This window comes from Heloderma suspectum, chromosome 5 (genome assembly GCF_057233095.1).
Source record: "Heloderma suspectum isolate Gila_16-S chromosome 5, 16-S_ref, whole genome shotgun sequence".
Classification (NCBI taxonomy): Eukaryota; Metazoa; Chordata; class Lepidosauria; order Squamata; family Helodermatidae; genus Heloderma; species Heloderma suspectum.
The window spans coordinates 103,402,386-103,424,208 of NC_139462.1; the positions used below are offsets into that span (position 1 = coordinate 103,402,386).

The following is a 21,823-nucleotide window of genomic DNA, read 5'->3' on the forward strand; positions in this document are numbered from 1 at the left end:
TGGGCTTCCCCAGTTAGTTTGAAGTCCAGGAGGGCTCCCAGGCTGCATACTTGGTCTTTTAGGGGAGTGTAACCCCATAGTGGGGCCGCGGTGGCTTAGTGGGGCCGCGGTGGCTTAGTGGGGCCGCGGTGGCTTAGTGGTTAAGACGCTGAACTGCAGACTGGAAGGTCGGCAGGTCAGCAGTTCGAGACCCGAGTGCTGCGTGACGGAGTGAGCTCCCGTCTTCAGTCCCAGCTCCTGCCAACCTAGCAGTTCGAAAGCAAGAAATTGCAAGTAGATAAATAGGTACCGCCTCGGCGGGAAAGGTAACAGCGTTCCGTGCACCTCGGTGTACAGTCATGCCGGCCACATGACCACGGAAGCGTCTTCGGACAGCGCTGGCTCTTCGGCTTAGAAACGGGGATGAGCACCGCACCCTAGAGTCGGACACGACTGGTTGGGGACACCTTTACCTTTTTACCTTTAACCCCATATAAGACCAGTTCTAAACCTCCATTTGAAGTAGTTGGTTTCCCAACCCACAGTATCTTCATCTTATATGGATTAAGTTTCAGCTTGTTCACCCTCATCCATCCCAAAACAGCCTCCAGACACTGGTTTAAGAGTTCCACAGGTTCCCTGGGATGTGCAGATGGAAACTAGAGGTAAACCTGAGTATCATCTGCATACTGATGACATTTTAGCCCATACGTCCTGATGACTTCCCCCAGCAGTTTCATGTAGATGTTAAAAATAATGGGGGACAAGAAAGAACCTTGCAGCACCCCACAGGCTAATGGCTCCTAGCATCACCTTCTGAGGCCGCTCCTCCAGGAAGGACTGGAACGACTTTAAAACCGTGCCTCCCAAGCCCAATCCAGATAAATGATCCACAGGGATACCACAGTCAATGGTATCAAAAGCTGCTGAGAGGTCCAGAAGAACCAACAGGGTTGCACTCCCCCCATCCATTCCCTGGCGTAAGTAATCAACTAGGGTGACCAAGGCTGTGTCCATCCCATAACCAGGCCTGAATCCTGATTGGAATGGCATGAGATAATCAGTTTCATCCAAAATGGCTTGGAGTTGTTAGGCCACCACATGCTCGAGCACCTTGCCCAAGAATGGCAAATTTGGCACAGGGTGGTAGTTATCTGAAACCATAGGATCTAAATTTGGTTTCTTCAACAAGGGCCTCACCTCCGTTTCTTTCAAAGCTGCAGGGATCTCACCATCCCTCAAGAAGGCATTTACCACCTTGGAGGTTCAGATGTCCAGCCCACCTCTGGCAGATTTCACAAGCCAGGATGAACATGGATCTAAAGGGCAAGTAGTAGGCCTCAGTCCTCCAAGCAGTTTGTTCACATCCTCAGGTTGCACAAGCCAAAAGGTATCCATAACCTGACTAGATGGTGCACCAGCCCCGTCCATATCAGACTCTGTCAAGATAATGGCATCCAAGTCGGCACGAATATGAGCAATTTTATCTACAAAGTATCTGGCAAATTGTTCACAGTGGGCCTGTGAGGGTTCAAGTTCTTGTGTTCCAGGGCCTATACCCAAGAGCCCTTTAACCACATGAAAGAGTTCTGCAGGACAACCCTAAGCAGATGCAATGGTGGCAGAGAAGTAGGATTTCTTTGCCACCATCAATGCCACAGAATAAGATTGTAAGTGGATTCTTGTGTTTGATCGAATTCATTTTGAGTTTTCCACCATTTGCACTCTAATCGTCAACACATCATTTCATCACCCTCAGCTCCTTGGAGTACAACCAGTTCTACGACTAGGTTGAGGATTTTTGGGAGCGAACATATTGGTAGCCCGGGTCATCTCCTCATTCCAAGCAGGGACCAGGACCTCGGCAGGACCGCCAGCTAAGCCTGCAAGAAAATCTCCAAGAGACCTAAAAAATGCATCCGGATTCATCAGCCTCTGTGGGCACACCATCAAATTTGGTCCCCCACCCCTGCGAAGGTTACAGGTGGCCTGAAGGTCAAAACTGATCAGATAATGATCTGTCCATGCCAAAGGAGTTACTACTGGCTTCCTCACCCACAGATCATTTTCTCCCAATCCAGTACAGAAAACCAGGTCTAAAGTGTGTCCTGCCACATGTGTTGGCCAAGATATTATTTGAGTCAGGCCCATGGTTGACATGGCGGCCATGAAATCCTGAGCCGTTCCTGACAAAGTAGCCTTGGCATGAGTGTTAAAAGTTCCCCAAGACCATAAGCTTTGGGGTCCTCAACATCACGCTCAAGACCGCCTCAATCAGATCAGGCAGGGAGACTGTTAATAGCAGGGTGGGCAGTACACCAACAGAATCCCTATCCTGTCTCAGGTGCCCAACACCAGGTACAGACACTCAAAGCAGGCTGACTGTTGGATAGGGCATCTGACCAGGGGGACAGAATTCCTATAGACCAAGGCTACCCCCACCCCACCCCTCTAGTCAAGCTTGGTGCTGCACAAGAAACCCTGGTGGACACATTTGGGAGAGATTGACTCCTCCCCAGGTTTCGGTAACACAGGCCAGGTCAGTATGTTCTTCAGCAATAAGCTCAGAAATGATATTACCTTTTCCAGTAGCTGTCTTGGCATTCGTTAGCAGCACCTTCGGGCTAGAGGGGACTGCAGGCAAGCAACCAGAATTATAGAGGTTGGAAGGCAGACTGGAAGGGGGTAGAGCACGCAGATGTCTCAGTCTCCTTCCCTTCTGATGTAGTGCTGGGCAGAGGGTGCTATAACGGTGGGAGATGATAACAGCTATAGTGGGCCCAACTTCCTCCACCAGTAAACACATTTCAGGCCTGCTAAAACCACATTCCAAGTTACGGTTAGCTGATATTGGTCCTCCCTATAGCTGTTTGGCACACTGGAGGAGATTGAGTTATAGTACCTCCACCCAGGAGTAGATGTTCCTGCTGCTGTTTTTGCTGTTGCTCCTGCCTGTGTCTTCCAGGGTGGGTGGGGATTCTGCTGTATACTCGTGCATGCATCTCCAAGTGCAGTGCTAAGTGTGCTTTTAGTGTCACACTTTGCATGATGCTGAGGCACATGCAGAGGCACTGCCTCTGCATGCCATGCTGTATATATACCTGCCGGAGACAGCAGAGAGTAGAACCAGTTTGACTGATAGGCTGGAGAGCTAGCAAGTTGTCATACCAGCAACCAAACTCCCCCACCTCCTTCTCTTCCTTTTCCCAGGTGACTGAGCAAGAGTTCTCCAGAATGCTTCTTCAGCTGGATGTTACACAAAACTTCCATGATTTGCTTAAAAATGAGCCATGTGGGAGCTGCAGTGTTGTGGGACCTGCTTCTCCATAGTTCTGGCTGAATTTTAACATGTCTCCATAACTCCTAATTTCTGATTGGTTGTAGGGATATGATAAAATTCATTTTACTGTATGTATGGCTAGACACTGCAAGTTCTTCATACAGCTTCAGTCACCATATATAGTTGGGTGTATGTGTTTGGGGTGGGTGGGTTGGTAACTGGGAACACTATAGCACAGAAATGTCCGAATCTTGATATACTTGATGTCTCAAAGCCAAATGGGTCAAAGCATTTTTCTTGAAGTGAAAATATGTGATATGCAATTCCCTCCTTTGACTTCAGTGGGCTTAGGCTTGCTTAACCAGGCATACAGACTGTCAAATATGAGATGAACAGTGCCTAGGTATGGTGTGTATGTATGTATGTGTGTGCAAGAAGAGAAGCATAAAGCATTGTGAGAGGAGAGTAGTCTCTAATTCAGGATACATTTTGCAGCCACTGTGTAGATCCAAAGATGACAAAACTTTGATTGCAGATGCCTCTTCCCTGTGCCCATTGCCAGCTATGTCTGCTCCCCATTTTTTGTTTATGCAGCTTTTGGAATAGTTCTGTGAAACTTGAAAGGCACTTCACAGTGTTGTGACTTCCAGCTAGTCCTATTAATGGTATTATGCTACTCCTATTACATACTTAGATCAATTTTGGGAGGGAGCAGGGTAATCATGGTACAGTACAATTCTAAGTGGATCTATTCAGAAGTAAGGCCCTTTGAGTTCAATAGGACTTACTCCTTCGTTCAGTGGCTTTCAATCATTTCTTGGTTTGAGAACCCCGGTAACATGTCGTGATATCCTATGCAACCCCAATTCCCTCTCCTTGGCCTCCCCACATAAAAACAACCCAAAGTAATAAGTAATTTAACTATTATACAATTCAAAAGCAAATATTGCACTAATTAATCATTATAGCTTGGAATATTAGTCAAGATCATTGGATGAATGGAAAATTAAGAACATCCATAAATGTAATTCTGAGCGTTCATTAACTGAATTCAGTGTGAAACTTGAGCTTATGGGGTGACTGGTGGCACAAGAGGAGAACGTGAAGTGCCTGAGGAGAGAGACTGCGACATGCTGGTGAACGCCTGGGGAGACAGAAAAAAATCCTACAACTCCTAGTATTCCCTAGCCAGCCATGCTGAGTGGGGAATGTTGGGAGTTGTAGGACTTTTTTCTGGATTGTGCGTAGGATTGCACCCTTAAGTCTGTTGCCACAAAAACAGCGAAGAGTCTTGTGGCACCTTAAAAGGCCAGCAGTTTCGTTGCGACATCACTTGCCTGAACCGAAGCCAACTCCCATCAGATGCATCCGATGACTAGAAAGCATCTGACGGAGTGGGCTCCCGTCCACGAAAGCTTATGTAAGTCAGTGCCTGTTAGTCTTGAAGACGTCGCCAGACTTTCCGTGGTTGTTTTCCAGTAGACCAAGGGACGGAAAGGGCAGCTGTTTCACAAGTGGCAAAAGCAAACGCTTACGGTCCGGTTTCTCTTGGGGGGGGGGGGGGGGAAGCGTTTCCCCAGTGGAGGCTGGTGGCTCGGAGGCCAGTGGGGCTGTGCATCCGCTCAGGGTTTCCTCAGAGCCAGCCAGAACTCCGAAGGAGCTCTCCAAAGCGCCGAGCCCCACCCCCCAAACGAGCTCAGCACCTTGAACAGCTCCTTCGGAGTTCCGGCTGGCTCTGACCGAAACCCAGAGCGGATCACGGCCCCACTGGCATCGGAGCCACCAGCCTCCCCGCCTTCCCCTTCTCCCCGCCCCGCTCTTCCACCTAACCGTGCCTGCGCCTCGGGCTGCCCAGAGCCCCGTCGCCGGGCATGCTCAGTGGGCCTCCGGAGGCGAGGCCGGAGCGGGGCGGGGCCTGGCGGAGCCGCGCCCGGCCGAGGCGGCTGCGCGCGAGGGAGTCCGTGAGTGCCCGCGGTCGCCAGCGCAGCCCCAGTGCCGAAGTGTCCCCGGACGCCGGTGCGGGCCCCCGCGTCTGCCCCTCGGTCGGCGATGGCTCCCGGAGGACCAGCCGCGACGCCTGGCGCCTCCTCGGCGGCGTTTCTCCCGGCGGCGTCCGCCCGGGCTAGCGCCCGCTTGGCTCTCGGTGGGTGTGGGAAGGCTCTGTGCAGACGGCGTGTGGGCGGGAAATGGTGGGACCTTGGGGTGCAGTTGTCTCCCCCCCCCCGCATCCGTTTCCCGGTCGTGGCGCTTCCCTCCGCCGAGGGGACCTCCCCGGCTGCTTTCTTGCTCGCACTTCGCAACTTCTCTCCGCCGCCTGGGCTTCTTCAGCCGCTTTCCCCGCGCTTCAAAACTTGCCCTCCTCCGTCCTAGCCCCCACCCGCCCTTGAGCCCTCCTGCCCCCTCCTCTCTTTGAGCCCGGGCCCCCTCCCCTCCCCTCCCCTCCCCTCGTGGTCCTGGTCTAGGGGCCCCGCTTCCTCCTCCTCCTCCTCATTTCGTTGGCCCAGCCTGCTGTGCAGAAACAGCTTTTTCTGGCCCAGAGCTCAAGTGATGGGATAAGCTTCACGTGGTAAATAAATTGCTGTATGTTAGGCTGCTGTTAAACCCACAGGAATAGGGGCTATGGGCGTGCGTTTTAAATGCCAATCCTATTCCTGTCTAGCCTTCTCTTACGTTACTGTATTTGCTTCCCAGAGCAGGCAGGATAATTACAAACTCCCCTATAAATCCCCAACGGCTGGGTTTCTTGTTATGTTGCTTGCATAAAGGGCAATCCCTTATTACAGCCGTCCCCACTCCTGTGCCCTTCAGATGGGTTGGACTACAAGTCCCATCATTGCCATGCAACTGGGGGATGATGAACATTGTAGTTCAACACATCTAGAGAGCACTAGGTTGGGGAAAGCTGCCTTATTGTTATTTTATATATTGTTGAGCTCCAGAAGCTATTTTTGAATATGTTTTGTTGTGAAACATGTGGAACTGTACTTCAAAGCATGACCGAAGCGCATACCCCTGCCACTGGATAGCCACAGCTGTTCTCACACCTGTAAGATTAAGATTGGTTGGCTATGACTCCCAGGCAGATATGAACCCTGACATGTCTTTTAAAAAAAAGAAAAGAATTTAACTACTGGCCTTAATCTACATTGAATCTTAGTTTTCAATACATTCTTCATCCTGAAATCATACTCTGGTGTCTTCTCTTTCCAATCCAATATTTTTCTCTTCATACTTCCTTCCATTGTAATCTCTTTTCTCTTTCTTGCTGTGCAATCACTTCAGAGTATTTTCAGTAACTAGAGCCTTATTGTCAGGCTTACTGTGAAATATTGTCTGATTCTGCTGCTTACTGCTGTGAGCTCACATGTTACAAATTCTTACATGGAAAGTACTTACTTGGAGGAGATCCAGTGTGCAAATTGTGTGTAGATCATTGCATGCAGTGATCCCACATATATGTATTTTTCTGCATACACAAATGCTGCGAAGGTATGATTTGATTGTTATGGAACATATACATGTCGGGTCATTACATGTGGAAAAACTACACTCAGGTTGTATGCTTTTCCTATCATGCAGGAATTTTCTAAATCAACCACTTCCTTAGCCTTATTCAGAAACTTCCTCCCCATAATCTATCCCACTTCACCACTTTTGTGAATAGTCAAGGTAACTATCAAGAGGACTTATATGTATATATTTATGGTTTTCAGTGTGTTTGTATCTGGTGGCGTCGTTCAAAGATATTTCAGTTATAGTACAGAATTGGGGGTGATGGTGACAGCTACTCCAGTTTAATATGGAGATAAAAGAAGTGATTGGCATGTCTTGACCCTCAGGGTTTTTTTTTTCTTCTAAATTATGTTCATTTTTTCCAAGTCCTCCTATTTGGCAGGCTCAAAAGGCTTGAGAGTTGGAGTTTGTCTACTGTGGTATCTGTCCCTCCTTTCAATAACTGACAGTTTATATAAATTGCTGTGTCTTCACGGTACTGGACTGTTTGAAGGATTACAGCTGTTGCATTCTTTGGTTCATTAGTCTTTTGGGATGGATTAATTTAGCCCAGGTTTTTGCAGTAAACCAGTTCCTTTCTGTGTTAAGATATCAGCAGGAGTACCATTTTTAGCCCTCTAATTACCTGTTCTAGATTTGAGGCACAGCATTGGTGGTTGGAATAAGGAATCTGGCCTTGGAGTAGTTGCTTTAACATCAAATATTATTAAATTGTTTCATGTACAGAAGTCCACCAATTCCCTTGCTGCCTCTCCCCAAGTGTTTTTAGCAGGGCAATTCTATACATATTGACTCAGTGAAATGAGAGAGCAGGGTTAGGATTGTAGCCTCAGTGACTTTTCCCACATTGAGTACATTGATGATGGTTCCAGAGCTGGGTTGCTCGTGTCAAGATAATTTGATGTTGTTCGCAATAGGGCCTTCCTGCTTCCATGAGATCGGGGTGCGTTAACCTGGGATTGTATTACAGCAGATAATCAAGGTCATAATATTAAATCAGGAGGGATGGTCTCTGTAAGCTTCCTTGTCCCCATTACTTGTGCTACTTGGCTTGTGCAGTGCGAGCCTGCCAATGTGTACATTGGCTGAAATCATGAAGGAAGTTGTTCTTGGAAACCTCTATGAAATTTATTCTGCAGATTGGTGTGGTCAGAGCTGTTGTACCCCCCCTGGCACGGCTTATTAAAAAGTGATTAAATTGGAGCTCATTGCTTTCTTGTGGATACCTTATATTATATAGTGATGTGAGAACATTTCATGTATTTTGAAGGGAAGAGCATATGTACTTATACATATGTACACCTTTCATAACTGGTGCAATATGCATACATTTTGTGGTAAGGTCTGATGCATTTGAAACAATTGTTAAAACTGCCTTTTATTTATATACAAATGTGACCTGCTACACAGTGTGGAGTGCTTCTGTTCAGTGTTCCTGCCAGCCATGCCTTTTTTCAGGGTATTCAATTCTATCCACGCCCTCACCCCTCTCCTCATATTCTATTTTTATTCAATAGAAACTCTGCATTCTGTGGCCATTCTGTCTGTTTCCCCTTATTTTTTTTTCTCCTAAAGACCTTTTTTCTGCTTCTGTAAACCTTGGGGTTCCCCCAAGCATGCTGACACTTCCATCTTGTTTCTCAGTAGTGCCATTTCGTCTACATGGCAATCATTAATTATAAGCACAGTGAGTTCACTATAAGTATATACAAATGGGGCCTTGCAACAGAATGTTCTCATTTCATTCAGGGTCCCAGCCACTCTGTTACATTCTATTCCATCCTTCCCCCGTCCTCCATATTTCTTTAGTCAGTCAGCATTCCATGCCATGGAATATGCTCAGCCCTCACTGGCCTGTTTTGTCATCTTTTTGGTTTTTGCTTATGTGTGTGGGGACATAACAGTTGTGCAAATCCCAGCTACATTCAGTTATTTCATTTCTCCAATGAATGGGCAGTTCAGTCCCTAGGGATGTTTTAGAATAGCTTCCCAATGTGAAGCAAGAATGGACCAGTCCAGCCAATGTTACATGCAGAAAGACCCAGGTTCAGTCCCCAGCATCTCCAGGTAGGGCAGGATAAACTCCTGCCTGAAACCCTGGAAGAGCCGCTACCAGTCAGTGGCGACAGTACTGGGCTAGATGGACTAATTGGTCTGACTCAGTATAAGGCAGCTTCCTGTGTTCCTAATATGGAGTTAAAAGAAGTGATTGTTGTATCTGACCTCCAATTTTTTTTTCTAAACTACTTTTCTGGATTATCTGGATCCATTTCAGTCAGGCTTCAGGTCACGTTTTGACATAGTGCAACCAAGGCTGTTTCAATGTTGGGAGAGAGACGACGGATGTGGGTGACCTTGTTGATCCTCTTTGATCTTTCAGTGGCTTTTGATACCATTGACCATGGTATCCTTCTGGGACAATTGACTGAGAAAGTGGTGCTTGGAGAATATTGCCCAACCCCATGGATTCTCCAGTATGGAGTTCTGCAGTGGTTAGTTTTGTCCTCCATGCTATTTAACATCTACATGAAACTGTTGAGTGCAGTCATCTGGAGTTTGGGACTATGCTGTTATCAGTAGGCTGATGACACACAGTTCTATTTCTCCTTTTCATCTTCATAAGGTGAGGCTGTGAATGTGCTAGATCGGTGCCTGGCTTTGACAATGGACTGGATGTGGGCTAATAAACTGAAACTCAACCCAGACAAGACTGAGATGCTGCTAGTGGGTGGTTCTCCTGACCAGATGGAGGGTGCTCAACCTGTTCGGGATGGGGTTGCACTCCTGAAGGAACAGGTTCCTAGCCTGGGTGTTCTCCTGCAGCCATCTTTGTCACTTGAGGCTCAAGTGGCCTCAGTGGCACAGAGCGCCTTCTACCGACTTCAGTTGGTGGCCCACCTACGTCACTATCTGGACAGGGATAACCTGGCTTTAATTGTCTATGTTCTGGTAACCTGCAGATGAGCTTACTGAGGTGTGCTCTACATGGGGCTGCCCTTGAAGACGGTTTAGAAGCTGTAGCTCATGCAGAATGTGGTGGCCAGATTGATAACGGGGACAAGAAGATTCAAACATATAACACTGATTCTGGCCTGCTTGCACTGGCTGCCTGCATGTTTCTGAGCCTGATTCCAGGTGCTGGCTTTGACCTATAAAGGCTTAGATGGCTCCGGACTGCAGTACCTGATGGAGCACCTCTCCCAGTGTGAACATATTGTACATTATGTTCATCATCTAATGCCCTCCTCCATCTGTATGTATCTATGGACAGTTACTTGGGAGTAAGTCATAGGAACATATGCTGGGTCATTTGTTAATCTAGCTGAGTAGTATCTGCTCTGGTTGGCAGTGGGTCTCCAGGGACTTGGGCTAAGGGCTTTCCCATCACCTGCTACCTCATCCTTCTTTAAATTGGAGATGCCAGAGATTGAACCTGGAACCTTCTGCACACAAAGGAAATCCTCTCCCCCCCCCCGAGCTATGGTCCCCCGCCCCCGAGTCACTCTGAGCCTTCCACTATTTGTAATCTGCAGATCAGGCTGTTCTGTGGGTTTTCTGGGAAATGTTCTGCTGCCCTAAATCAATGGAGATCTAATATATAATGTTTATTTGGCTTGCATTTAGTAAACAAAACAAAAGTTAAATTTAGCTGCTGTAAGTGTTTTCTGATAGACAGAAGTAGTTGAACGGAATTATTTGATTGGGGGGGAAATCAGTTAAGTGCACTTAGTGTGGTTTAAATCCTATATTCAAGGCTTCATATAGAAATTATTTTTATTGGAATACATAAGTATTTTAAGACATGAAAACTCAATAGCATATACTGCTGTTACACTATCTGTTAAGAAAAAAATGAAGACATTTTAAACTGCTAACATAATGCTGGAAGACAGCACAGTTAAACTGTGGAATTTGCTACTACAAGAGGAAGGGATGGTCATCAGCTTGGACAGCTTTAAAAGGGGATTAGGCAAATTTTATAGAGGATAAATCTGTCAGTGGCTGCTAGTCACAATGGCTATATATTAACCCCAGTATCAGAGGCAGTATACTTCCAAATGCCAGTTGTTGGGGAACATGAGTTAGGAGGATGTTTTTTGTGCTCATATCCAGCATGGCCAATGGCCAGGAATGCTGGGAGTTTTGGTCCAAAACATTTGGAGGGCACCAGGTTGAGGAAGACTGATCTGTTGGATAGAGGAGGGTCTTTACTGTAATTTCTCTAAGGCCTTGAAATCTGCTTGCCTTAAACTTGTCTCCAAATGCTTTCTTCTGTTACTAAAGATCAACGTATCGGTCACATTTTTGTTGTTTTTTAAATCTGCCTTCAGTGCCAACTTTAAATTTTGAAGTCTGAACTTCTGTTTGCAGACAAAACTGTACAAATATTGAGAATTATCTGAATATTCCAGTAAACTATTCAGGACTGGTAACACAATGCCCATCCATCCCTTGTGACATGGAGTTATAAGTCAGAGGGACTTGCAAGGGGCAGGGCTTGTGGAAGGACAATAGGGAAAGTTTATTCTGTTTCCATTCCTTATCCTAATGAAAGCTGATTTGGAGCAAGTATTGAACTTTTAGTTAGAACAGGAAAGACAGAACTTTGTGTTTGTCACCCCCCCCCCCCCCACACACACACCTTGGTCTTGTGACCATGAATTAGAAATGTTCCTTGAGCATGAGAGGTTGAATGGAAAGCAATTTACTGGTGGTGGTGTTGATGAGAAGGAGCCAGGCCTTGTTTCCACAATGGCAGAGATGAAATCCTTATAACTGGCTAGTTTGCTGGATGCCAAAACAGAGTTGCCCTTTGAAAGTGAAAGCTAGTTATATCCATCAGACCAATAATGTAAGGGTCAGGTTCATCACAGGGATAATATCCTGTTTTACACCTTGTCTACTCAGCGATTTTTTTCAGGCTTCTAGTTCGAATTTGCTATCTTATAAGTCATTGTTTTTGTAGCTTTCAAAAGTTATCTGAGTTATCTTGATATTGTGCAACTTGGTGATAAACTTCTCTGTACTTCATGACTTGCTTTGTGGTATTTGTAAGTATTCTGTTTTATGCTTTTATTATTGTAACCTGGTTGTGATCCTCATTTTGAAGGATTTTAAACAAAGATGTAAATGATTGGCCCACTCTTGGCAGGCTGTCCATGTGGCTGCTGAAACGGTAACTGACACAAATTTAAATGGGAACTTACTGGTTTTTTGTATATACTGTTTCCTTCTGTATTAATTTACAGTGTTTGCATTAATTCATTTTTCATGTGGGTTTGTTGCAAAGGAGTGCTGTTCAAAATGAAAAATGAAAGAAAAATGTGCTTTTCATTCTCTTTGCACTTGTAAAAAGCCCCCTTATTTCTTTTAACACTTTTGTGAAGAACGCTTTTTGCGGACAATTTTATTTTTGGATCCATTAATTATTGTGTGTGTATGATAGATTTATGTACTGTGCTAGAACTACAGATGTAGGTGTTTTCCATTTTAAAGCTGCTTTATGTGATGTTTGCTCTTTAATCTTTTGGCAAAGAATAATACTTTTTAATTTCTTTTTGAAGCCTTCTTTAGATAATACCTAGAAAATTAGGAGCAGGTGGATAGGTAGGATTATTAATACTGGATTAATACTGCAATCTATCACTGTTCACATTTCTCTTTTGAGTGAAGATCCTGTATATATGGGACAATTACTGGAAAATAGGCAACAGGTTTTGCATTACCACTCTACACTGAAATTATGCAAAAAGCGGAGTGAGTGTTTTTTGGTGGACAAGCTTGGTTGTGCAGGGCACCCATGAACTTTGTTCACACAGGTGGTGAAATTTCATACAAGTTTATGAATTGGCATGCCATTGTTTACTAATATATTGCCATCAGTGGGTTGTAACCAATGGTTTTCTCTTTCTGTCAAAGGAAGGGAATCTTTGGATTTGTCCTACTGTGTGTGGTGCTTTTCAAAGTATATGACGGCAGATCCCTTCCCTGAGGAGCTTAGCATTTAAAATTTGACAGAGGAGAGAAGATGGAGGAAGGGTAGGGAAGTGGAGGCAGGATAAACAGAGGAAGAAAATGCATTCATTTCAGTTACAATGGGTGTGGATACTAGGGTGTTATGCCAGAGGTTTCATGAAAAATCTGGGTTTTGGACAAGGATTTGAAGGAACTAAGGGGGAGGGGTAACAAAATGCTGGTTTTCTGGGAGGTAGTTCCGGGCATAAGGGGCAATAAAAGACAAAGGGAAGTTATTTGAGGGAGTAGAGCTTCACCTTTGGTAGCTGAGGGTGGTGGATCTGGAAGAATGAAGATAATAGGCAGGAATGTATCTGGATATAAGATAGAAAAATAAGTGGGCAGGTAGAAAGCTATAGAGGGCTTGGAGATAAGGAAAAGATGTTTGTGCTGGATCTGGGAATGTAGGTATTTATTTAGGGGAGTTGTCCTCAAAGTGGTGACAGAGGTGAATGATTATGGCAGCAGAGTTGTGGATAGAGGTGAATTGAGATAACAGAAGACCCAAGAGAAGAAGGTTGCAGCAGTCAAAGAGAGAGGGAACTGAAGCATGAACCAAAGGGGTGGAGAGGAAGGCCTGTATCTTTACAATACTGTAAAGCAGGGGTCAGCAACACCCACCAGGATCCCTTCTTCACTCCCCCGCCCCCTTCCTTACCCCCCAGTCCCTGCTGTCTTGTCTTTGCTTCTCCCTACCTCTGCAGCCAGGAAGCCATGGTATCTGAAGCGGTGGCACAAGCGTGCAGGTGAGAGGAAGACACGCATGCACATGGTGGGAAGGAGGAGGCAGCAGAAGCAGGCGGGCGGCTGTGGTGGCAGGGGAGAAGGAATCGTGGGCAGACACAGCAACGGGGCACAGGAAATAGTGGGTGGGTGGGAGGAGGAGGAGGAAGTGGTGGTGAGTTGTTTATGAAGTGCAACAGAATGAAGATAAGTAAGCGTAATCTGATTAAGGGTGCAATCCTGTGCATGTTTAGACAGACAAAGGTGCTACAGTTCCCAGCATTCCCCAGCCAGACTGGCTTTAGGTCCTCATTTATTTTTTTTTTTACTATATTCTATCAGGTTGGCTTTGTATTGTATTTTTATCATGTTAGTTTTACTGTTTTTAGATTTTTGTGTTGTATAATTAAAACTATAAAATGATACGACACGTAGAGAATATGTTTTATAGGGGTCTTATAAATAGAAATAATAATAAAAATGCAAGTGGCCATCAGTTTTCAGGCTGAAGGTATTTTTATTTCTTTACCACAATTACATGCTGCCAAATAACATTATTTGGGCAGCTTATGATACCTATAAATTATTAATGTACAGCAGACCGCCAACCACAAGGCAGTGCCTTTAAACAGAAGGTTATTTCATATAACTGTAAGAATCAAATGATAATTTTTTTCCCTACACTGCCCCATTTTAGGCAGTGGTGGTTGGTTCTGTGTTTAAGTACTCCGTCATTGCACATCTCACTCCTTTTCTCTCTACCCTCCCCCCCAATTCATAGTTAGCTTATTGTGGAGTGCTACAGTCGTGGAACAACTCTACTGTTCAGTTCTGTTGAACATATCCACTGACTTCCATGCTTCATTTTTTAGGGAAACTGCTCTCAAAAACTGTTACCTTGGCTCATCAGATATAGGGCTCTGTTCATACCAACAGACTTTGCACAGTACAACCTCTATCTCTGTGTGTGTTCCTCGGTGGTGTGTGTGGGAGGGCTACTGTTGAATATTTCATAATACTTTTTTCAATTCTACTCCCTGTTAGGTCTACTTCTATTGCCATCAGGCATTACTAGAGTGACTTGGTTCGCATGTGATGACCCATGGGTTAATTAACCCATGGTTGGTCAGGGCTGTGACCAAGTATTTTGCCTCCTGCCCTCTTGCTGCTTCCGCTTTGCATCTGGTGTAGCAAACAACCCCATGATTTCTTGTTGAGTTACAACTCTGGGCTGTTTTACCCTCCAGAACCCAGAGTTCCTGGTTTTGATATCATGGTGAACAACCCAGAAATGGGGCGGGGGTGTTCCTGAGGCCCAACAACCTATGGGGTGTCATTACATGTGAACCAGGTCTGTGACTTTAGACCTAATAACTTCCACTTATTTAATGCATTTTGGTTATCTAAATCTCTGTGTTATCTCAGTAATCCTTACAACAGTCCTGTAGAATAGGCTACTATTGCAGTTTTACAGTCACATACTTTTGTCCCATTGATTATAAGTAAAAGACGGATCAAAGTGCTCAACAATATTAAAGAAAGGAACCTGACCTGAAGTGTGGTTTCTGTTGCCTTTTGTTGCAGTCTATTTCTGTTGGAGTCTTGTTCCATTTTAGGAAGAAAAAGGTAAGCTTTCCTATGTTTTTCTAGTTTTGAATAGCAAATTCAGCGGAAACAGAAGAAGTGTGATAATGCATTGTATTTTGCTGTTCTTGTAGTTGAGGAAATTGACCTCATCTATTCCCATCTCTGCAAAGTCCAAATGTAACAATAGAGTTATTACCTTTATCAGGGTCAACTTAAAAAGTCAGAGGTGAGAGAGGTCTTTCAGGTTCATCAAAACTCTTCATCCAGCCTGATGAAGATTTTTGAAAAACTCAAAACTTGCTTGCTATATACTGACTTCTTAATTAGTCTTAATAAAAGTATTGCCTACTCTAATGGGACAGCATGGCTATCTGAAATGTGTATCTCAAGATTCTCAATAGACAGTATCGTTTATAGATGATTTCAGTTGATTTGACTGAAGTCAAGGCTGTAAAGGAAAGAAGATAAACAGATTTATATATTTATTCATTAAAACATATATACCCCACCTTTTCTCTGAAGAGTTCAAGGTGGTTTACAAAAAGGCTCAAAAATAAAAAAAAATGTAAGAATTAAAAACAGCCTTTCAATTTGCATCTTAAACACTAAATATTAAAACACAAAACCAGCAGAATATAAATGCAACAGCAAAGGTTATTTTCCGCCATTATTTCAATCAATATCCCTTCTCAATATCTCTTGAATTGTTGAAGAATTCCCAGGGAGGCTCTGGATTATCAAAGTACATTGATTCTAGGTAACTTGGAGACAGTCTAGTATTCAAATCTACTCCTGAAGGGAAGACCTCATCCTTACGGAGTGTAGACTGTGCCCCGGTTTGGGGGCATATTGGTTGTGCCATAACACCATGTAATGTATAAGTACATATCTGATGAAATGCCTAAACTGTTAAAGAAATAGGGAAAGCCCATTGTTTCTATTTTTTACCCAGGTTCTTTGAGGCAGTGTATCTGATATTTGCTAGAACCACAATTTATCTGGATTTATTTTCTGTTGCATTGGCCCAGTTAATAAACAGTAGATAAGAAAAGTTATTTGGAAACAGGTAAGAAAACAAAACAACAAAGTAACATTCATGTTTGAAACTAGTGCTCCAAGCTTTAATCAATAGATTAATCAGTTATGGTTTGCAGTTCTGCCCATTGGTAGGCTGGATATAACCCTAAAGCTTTAGCTAGTTAATTGTATGAAGCTAAGTTTAATTGGCAGGCTGTATTTTTAAGGATACACTTAATATTTTGTGGCTATGGTTCTTATGTGTTACTGTAACAGAGAATGAAAAGGGATATATTAACAATGGTATTTCCGGAAATGGCAACCCACTCCAGTATTCTTGCCAAGAAAACCCCATGGAAGGTATCACAAGGCTAAAAGATATGATGCCGGAAGATGAGCCTCTCAGGTCGGAAGGTGTCCAATATACTACTGGGGAAGAGCAGAGGGAATTTCCAAGTAGCGCCAGAAAGAGTGAAGCGGCTGGGCCAAAGCAAAAAGGACACTCAGCTGTGGATGTGTCTGGTGGTGAAGAGGAAGTCCAGTGCTTTAAAGAACAACATTGTTTAGGAACCTGGAATGTAAGATCAATGGATCAATGAATCAAGGTAAGCTGGAGGTGGTCAAACATGAGATGGCAAGATTGAACATCGACATCTTGGGAATCAGCGAACTAAAATGGACAAGCATGGACGAATTTAATTCAGGTGACCATTATATCTACTACTGTGGGCAAGAATCCCTTAGAAGAAATGGAGTAGCACTCATAGTCAACAAAAGGGTGGGAAAAGCAGTACTGGGGTACAATCTCAAAAATGATAGAATGATCTCAGTACGAATCCAAGGCAAACCATTCAACATCACAGTAATTCAAGTCTATGCCCCAACCACTGAGGCCGAAGAAGCTGAGGTTGATCGGTTCTATGAAGACCTACAACACCTTCTAGAACTAACACCCCAAAAAAATGTCCTCTTCATCATAGGGGATTGGAATGCTAAAGTAAAAAGTCAAGAAATCACCGGGGTAACAGGCAAGCATGGCCTTGGTGTTAAAATGAAGCAGGACAAAGGCTAATAGAGTTTTGTCAAGAGAACACGCTGATCATAGCAAACACGCTTTTCCAACAGCACAAGAGGTGACTCTACACATGGACATCACCAGATGGTCAATATCGAAATCAAATTGATTATGTCCTTTGCAGCCAAAGATGGAGAAGCTCTATACAATCAGTAAAAACAAGACCTGGAGCTGACTGTGGCTCAGATCATGAGCTGGTTCTCGCAAAATTTCGGCTTAAATTGAAGAACGTAGGGAACACCACTAAACAATTCAGGTATGACCTAAATCATATCCCTTATGAATATACAGTGGAGGTGAGGAATAGATTTCAGGGATTAGACCTGATAGACACAGTGCCTGAGGAACTATGGACGGAGGTCCATAACATTGTTCAGGAGGCAGCAACTCAATCCATCACAAAGAAAAAGAAATGCAAGAAAGCAAAGTGGCTGTCTGATGAGGCTTTACAAGTAGCTGAGGAAAGAAGGGAAGTGAAAAGCAAGGGAGAAAGGGAAAGATATACCCAACTGAATGCAGAGTTCCAGAGAATAGCAAGGAGAGACAAGAAGGCCTTCTTAAATGAACAAAGCAAAGAAATTGAGGAAAACAATAGAATGGGAAAGACTAGAGATCTTTTCAAGAAAATTGGAGATCTCAAGGGAACGTTTTGTGCAAAGACGGGCATGATAAAGGACAAAGAAGGCAGGGACCTAACAGAAGCAGATGAGATTAAGAAGAGGTGGAAAGAATACACAGAAGAACTACACAGGAAAGATCTTAATGTCCCTGATAGCTATGATAGTGCAGTCACTGAACTTGAGCCGGACATCCTCGAGAGTGAAGTCAAGTGGGCCTTAGGAAGCATTAGTAACAACAAAGCTAGCGGAGATGACAGTATTCCAGCTGAGCTATTTAAAATCCTAAAAGACGATGCTGTTAAAGTGCTGCACTCAATATGCCAACAAATTTGGAACACTCAACAGTGGCCACAAGACTGGAAAAGGTCAGTTTACATTCCAATTCCAAAGCAGGGCAATGCCAAAGAGTGTTCAAACTACCATACAATTGCGCTCATTTCACATGCCAGCAAGGTGATGCTCAAAATCCTACAAGCTAGGCTTCAGCAGTATGTGAACCGAGAACTACCGGAAGTACAAGCTGGGTTTCGAAGTAGCAGAGGAACTAGAGATCAAATCGCCAACATTCGCTGGATCATGGAGAAAGCAAGAGAATTCCAGAAAAACGTCTATTTCTGCTTCATTGACTACGTTCAAGCCTTTGATTGTGTGGATCACAACAAACTGTGGCAAATTCTTAAAGAGATGGGAGTACCAGACCACCTTATCTGTCTCCTGAGAAACCTGTACGAGGGTCAAGAACAGTAAGAACCAGACATGGAACAACCGATTGGTTCAAAATTGGGAAAGGAGTATGACAAGGCTGCATATTGTCGCCCTGCTTATTTAATTTATATGCAGAGTACATCATGAGAAATGCCGGGTTAGATTAATCACAGGTCGGAATTAAGATTGCTGGGAGAATTATCAACAACCTCCGATACGCAGATGATACCACTCTAATAGCAGAAAGTGAAGAGGATCTAAAGAGCCTCTTGTTGAGGGTGAAAGTGGAGAGTGCAAAAGCTGGTTTGAAACTCAACATTAAAAAAACTCAGCTCATGGCATCTGGCCCCATCACTTCCTGGCATATAGAAGGGGAAGAAATGGAAGCAGTGACAGATTTCATTTTCTTGGGCTCCAAGATCACCGCAGACGGTGACTGTAGCCATGAAATTAAAAGACGCTTGCTCCTTGGGAGGAAAGCTATGGCAAACCTAGACAGCATAGTCAGAAGCAGAGACATCACCTTGCTGACAAAGGTTTGTATAATCAAAGCTATGGTTTTCCCAGTAGCAATGTATGGCTGTGAGAGCTGGACTAGAAGGAAGGCTGAGCGCCGAAGAATTGACGCTTTCAAACTGTGGTGCTGGAGAAGACTCTTACGAGTGCCCTGGACTGCAAGGAGGTCATATCAGTCAATCCTAAAGGAAATCAACCCTGTCTGCTCGTTGGAAGGACAGATACTGAAGCTGAAGCTCAAATATTTTGGCCGCCTAATGCGAAGAGTAAACTCCCTGGAAAAGACCCTGATGCTGGGAAATATTGAAGGCAAAAGGAGAAGGGGACGGGAGAGGATGAGATGGCTAGGTAGCATCACCGATGCAATGAATATGGACTTGAGCACACTCTGGGAGAGAGCACGGGACAGGAAGGCCTGGCGTGCTATGGTCCATGGGGTCACGAAGAGTCGGACACGACAGAACGACTGAACAACAACAAGTTATGTCAGACTTCTGTGTTGAGGATTTTATAATATGCAACTGTATTTAAATTTAGTTGATAATATGTTAAAATGGTAATTCTCAAACTTTTTGATCTTCGGAGAGGAGGGCCCTAAACTTTCCTCTCTTATGAGCCCCCTTCCCATCATCAGCTACCGTTCCACAGCAGAGCACATAGAGATCCTTGTGCACAGTAGTGTGCATGTAGCCTACTGCTGTGGATCAGGGCAATAATAGAACACAGCCACTAGAAAGGGGATTAGTCTGTCTTTCCAAATCCAGTCTGAATCAGCGAGGTTCTTTTGTAAGAAGGCCTTTAACCCACCCATATTTGTCTCTGGGTCTTTGGGCTTTCTTCTAGGTGTTCTGTGCCATAGAGTCTGAGAACAACTGAGTTAAAAAGAGGCAGTCAATTGACAAAAACGTGTTTAATATGTATCTAGTGTAATAACTTTCTCTTGTTGACTTAATGACGGGACTTTCTGACCTGGGTCACACACAGCAACAAACTATGGTTTAATTAACCATGGTTTGTTGAATTGTGGGTTGTGGTTATGTGGAAACCTAGAACTGTGGGTTTATCACAAGTTGTTAACCTTGAACAACCCACAAAAATAACCCATGGAGCTGATTCACATGACACAACAGCCCACTGTGGGTTAATTTGCCTGTGGGGGCTGTTGTGTCATGCTGGGCACCCACGGGCGCCACTTTTGCATGGTACCTGTGGGTGCCCAGCTTGCCATGGGCTGTCATATCATGTGAACCCAGGTGGTAGGGCTATTTGAGAGTTAGATAACCCTGAAATAACCCTAAAACAAGCCATAGGTTATTTGAGAATTGCCTAATCCTCAAACAACCTCTGCCATCTGGGTTGACATGACACGACAACCTACAGCAAGCTAGGCACCTGTGGGTGTCATGCAAAAATGGCACCTGGCATAATGCAAAAGCCCTCGTAGGTAAAATAACACATATTGGGCTGTCATGTGAACTAGGTCATGGTTTGTTGTTGGGCTGTGAACTATGGGTTCTTTAAATCATGGCTTGTCATTACATGTGGCCCCAGAATTATGGGGCTACAGAGGCAGCAGACAAGAGTGGTAAAAAAAAGCCCAGCGTCTTTACGTACCAGTACTGTAGTGCTGCAAAGACAGTTGGATACAGAGAGGGAGCCAGCGAAGGAGGAGGGAAACAAATAACCTAGGAACGGAGAAAACAAACCATGGGTTGTTTGATCGTCTGCCACACAAATCCTGGGCAGGGCAACAAACCATGGTTTAAATGAACCTTGGGTTAGTATTGCGTGTGAATCAGGTCAGTATATTATCAGGACTATTTTTTCTTAGCTTGGAGGAAATAGTTCATGTCATTTGTCTGTCAGTCAGCTTCCTCATTATTCATTGCGTGTACTCTCTCGCAGCTTCCTAACGCAGTAGCTTAGGGAAATGAAATGACACCAGTACTTCTGTTAAAGAAGGGAAAGCCTTGTGACAACTCAGTGTGGCACTTCCTTCTAATGGCAGGAGCTAATTTTAGCCATTTCAAAACAGCTACCCAGATAGCATTGTGGTTTGCAGTGTGAAAATCAGGCTAGTTTTAATCATCTGTCTTGGTTAGTTTATTTGACCCCTAGCCAAATTTGCACTAAGCTAATTAAGAGCAGTGTATTTGTACATTAAACCCATAAGTGCTGTTGAACTGTTTAGTTCTCTGAATGATATAATGGACTGTGTTACTGTGTCAGAGATCCAAATGTGATCTGTCCAACAAAAAAGGCTGACAACTACACAGCACATAGCTACAATTGGAGACATAGCTACGAATGAGTGTGAACTCTTGGAGCTTGGCCATTTTCTTTAGCATTCATAATTAGTACTATTTTTAGTATCAGTTGACATGGCTTCTCTGTAATTTGATCTCAACTTGCTCCACACCTGTATGTATTGATTTAAAATATAGCCTGCTATTTGGTTCTCAGATGACCAACAATCAAAATTATAATAAACCAAACCTAATCAATAAAGCAATGAAACAAAAACAGCACAACACCAAACCAGTTTTTAAAAACCCGTGCAGTATCAGAAATTACCATAGGGAAGGCATCATTCAAGCCCTTAAGCCCAATGTACTAAAGTAATCTTTGCCAAATACCAGAACACCTTCAGAGAGAGGTTGAGACAAGCCTTTCAGGGCAAGAGGTTTCACAGTCTGGGTGCTGCAGTCAAAAAGGCTCCTAGGAGGCTGAGATACAGAACAGAGTCTCTGAAGATGACCAGTGGGTGGGCAGGATCATAGAATCATAGAATAG

General features: G+C 44.2%; 1 protein-coding gene across 1 annotated transcript in view; it reads left to right on the top strand.

Moving 5' to 3' along the window:
* The first annotated feature begins 5,200 nt into the window (after nucleotides 1-5,200).
* Nucleotides 5,201-21,823, top strand: part of RELL1 (RELT like 1) — a 38,824-nt gene continuing 22,201 nt past the window's right edge. The window contains exon 1 of the mRNA XM_084856958.1: nucleotides 5,201-5,402. Coding sequence (XP_084713084.1) covers nucleotides 5,309-5,402 — 94 coding nt within the window. The 5' untranslated portion in view covers nucleotides 5,201-5,308. The remainder of the gene's footprint in view (nucleotides 5,403-21,823) is intronic.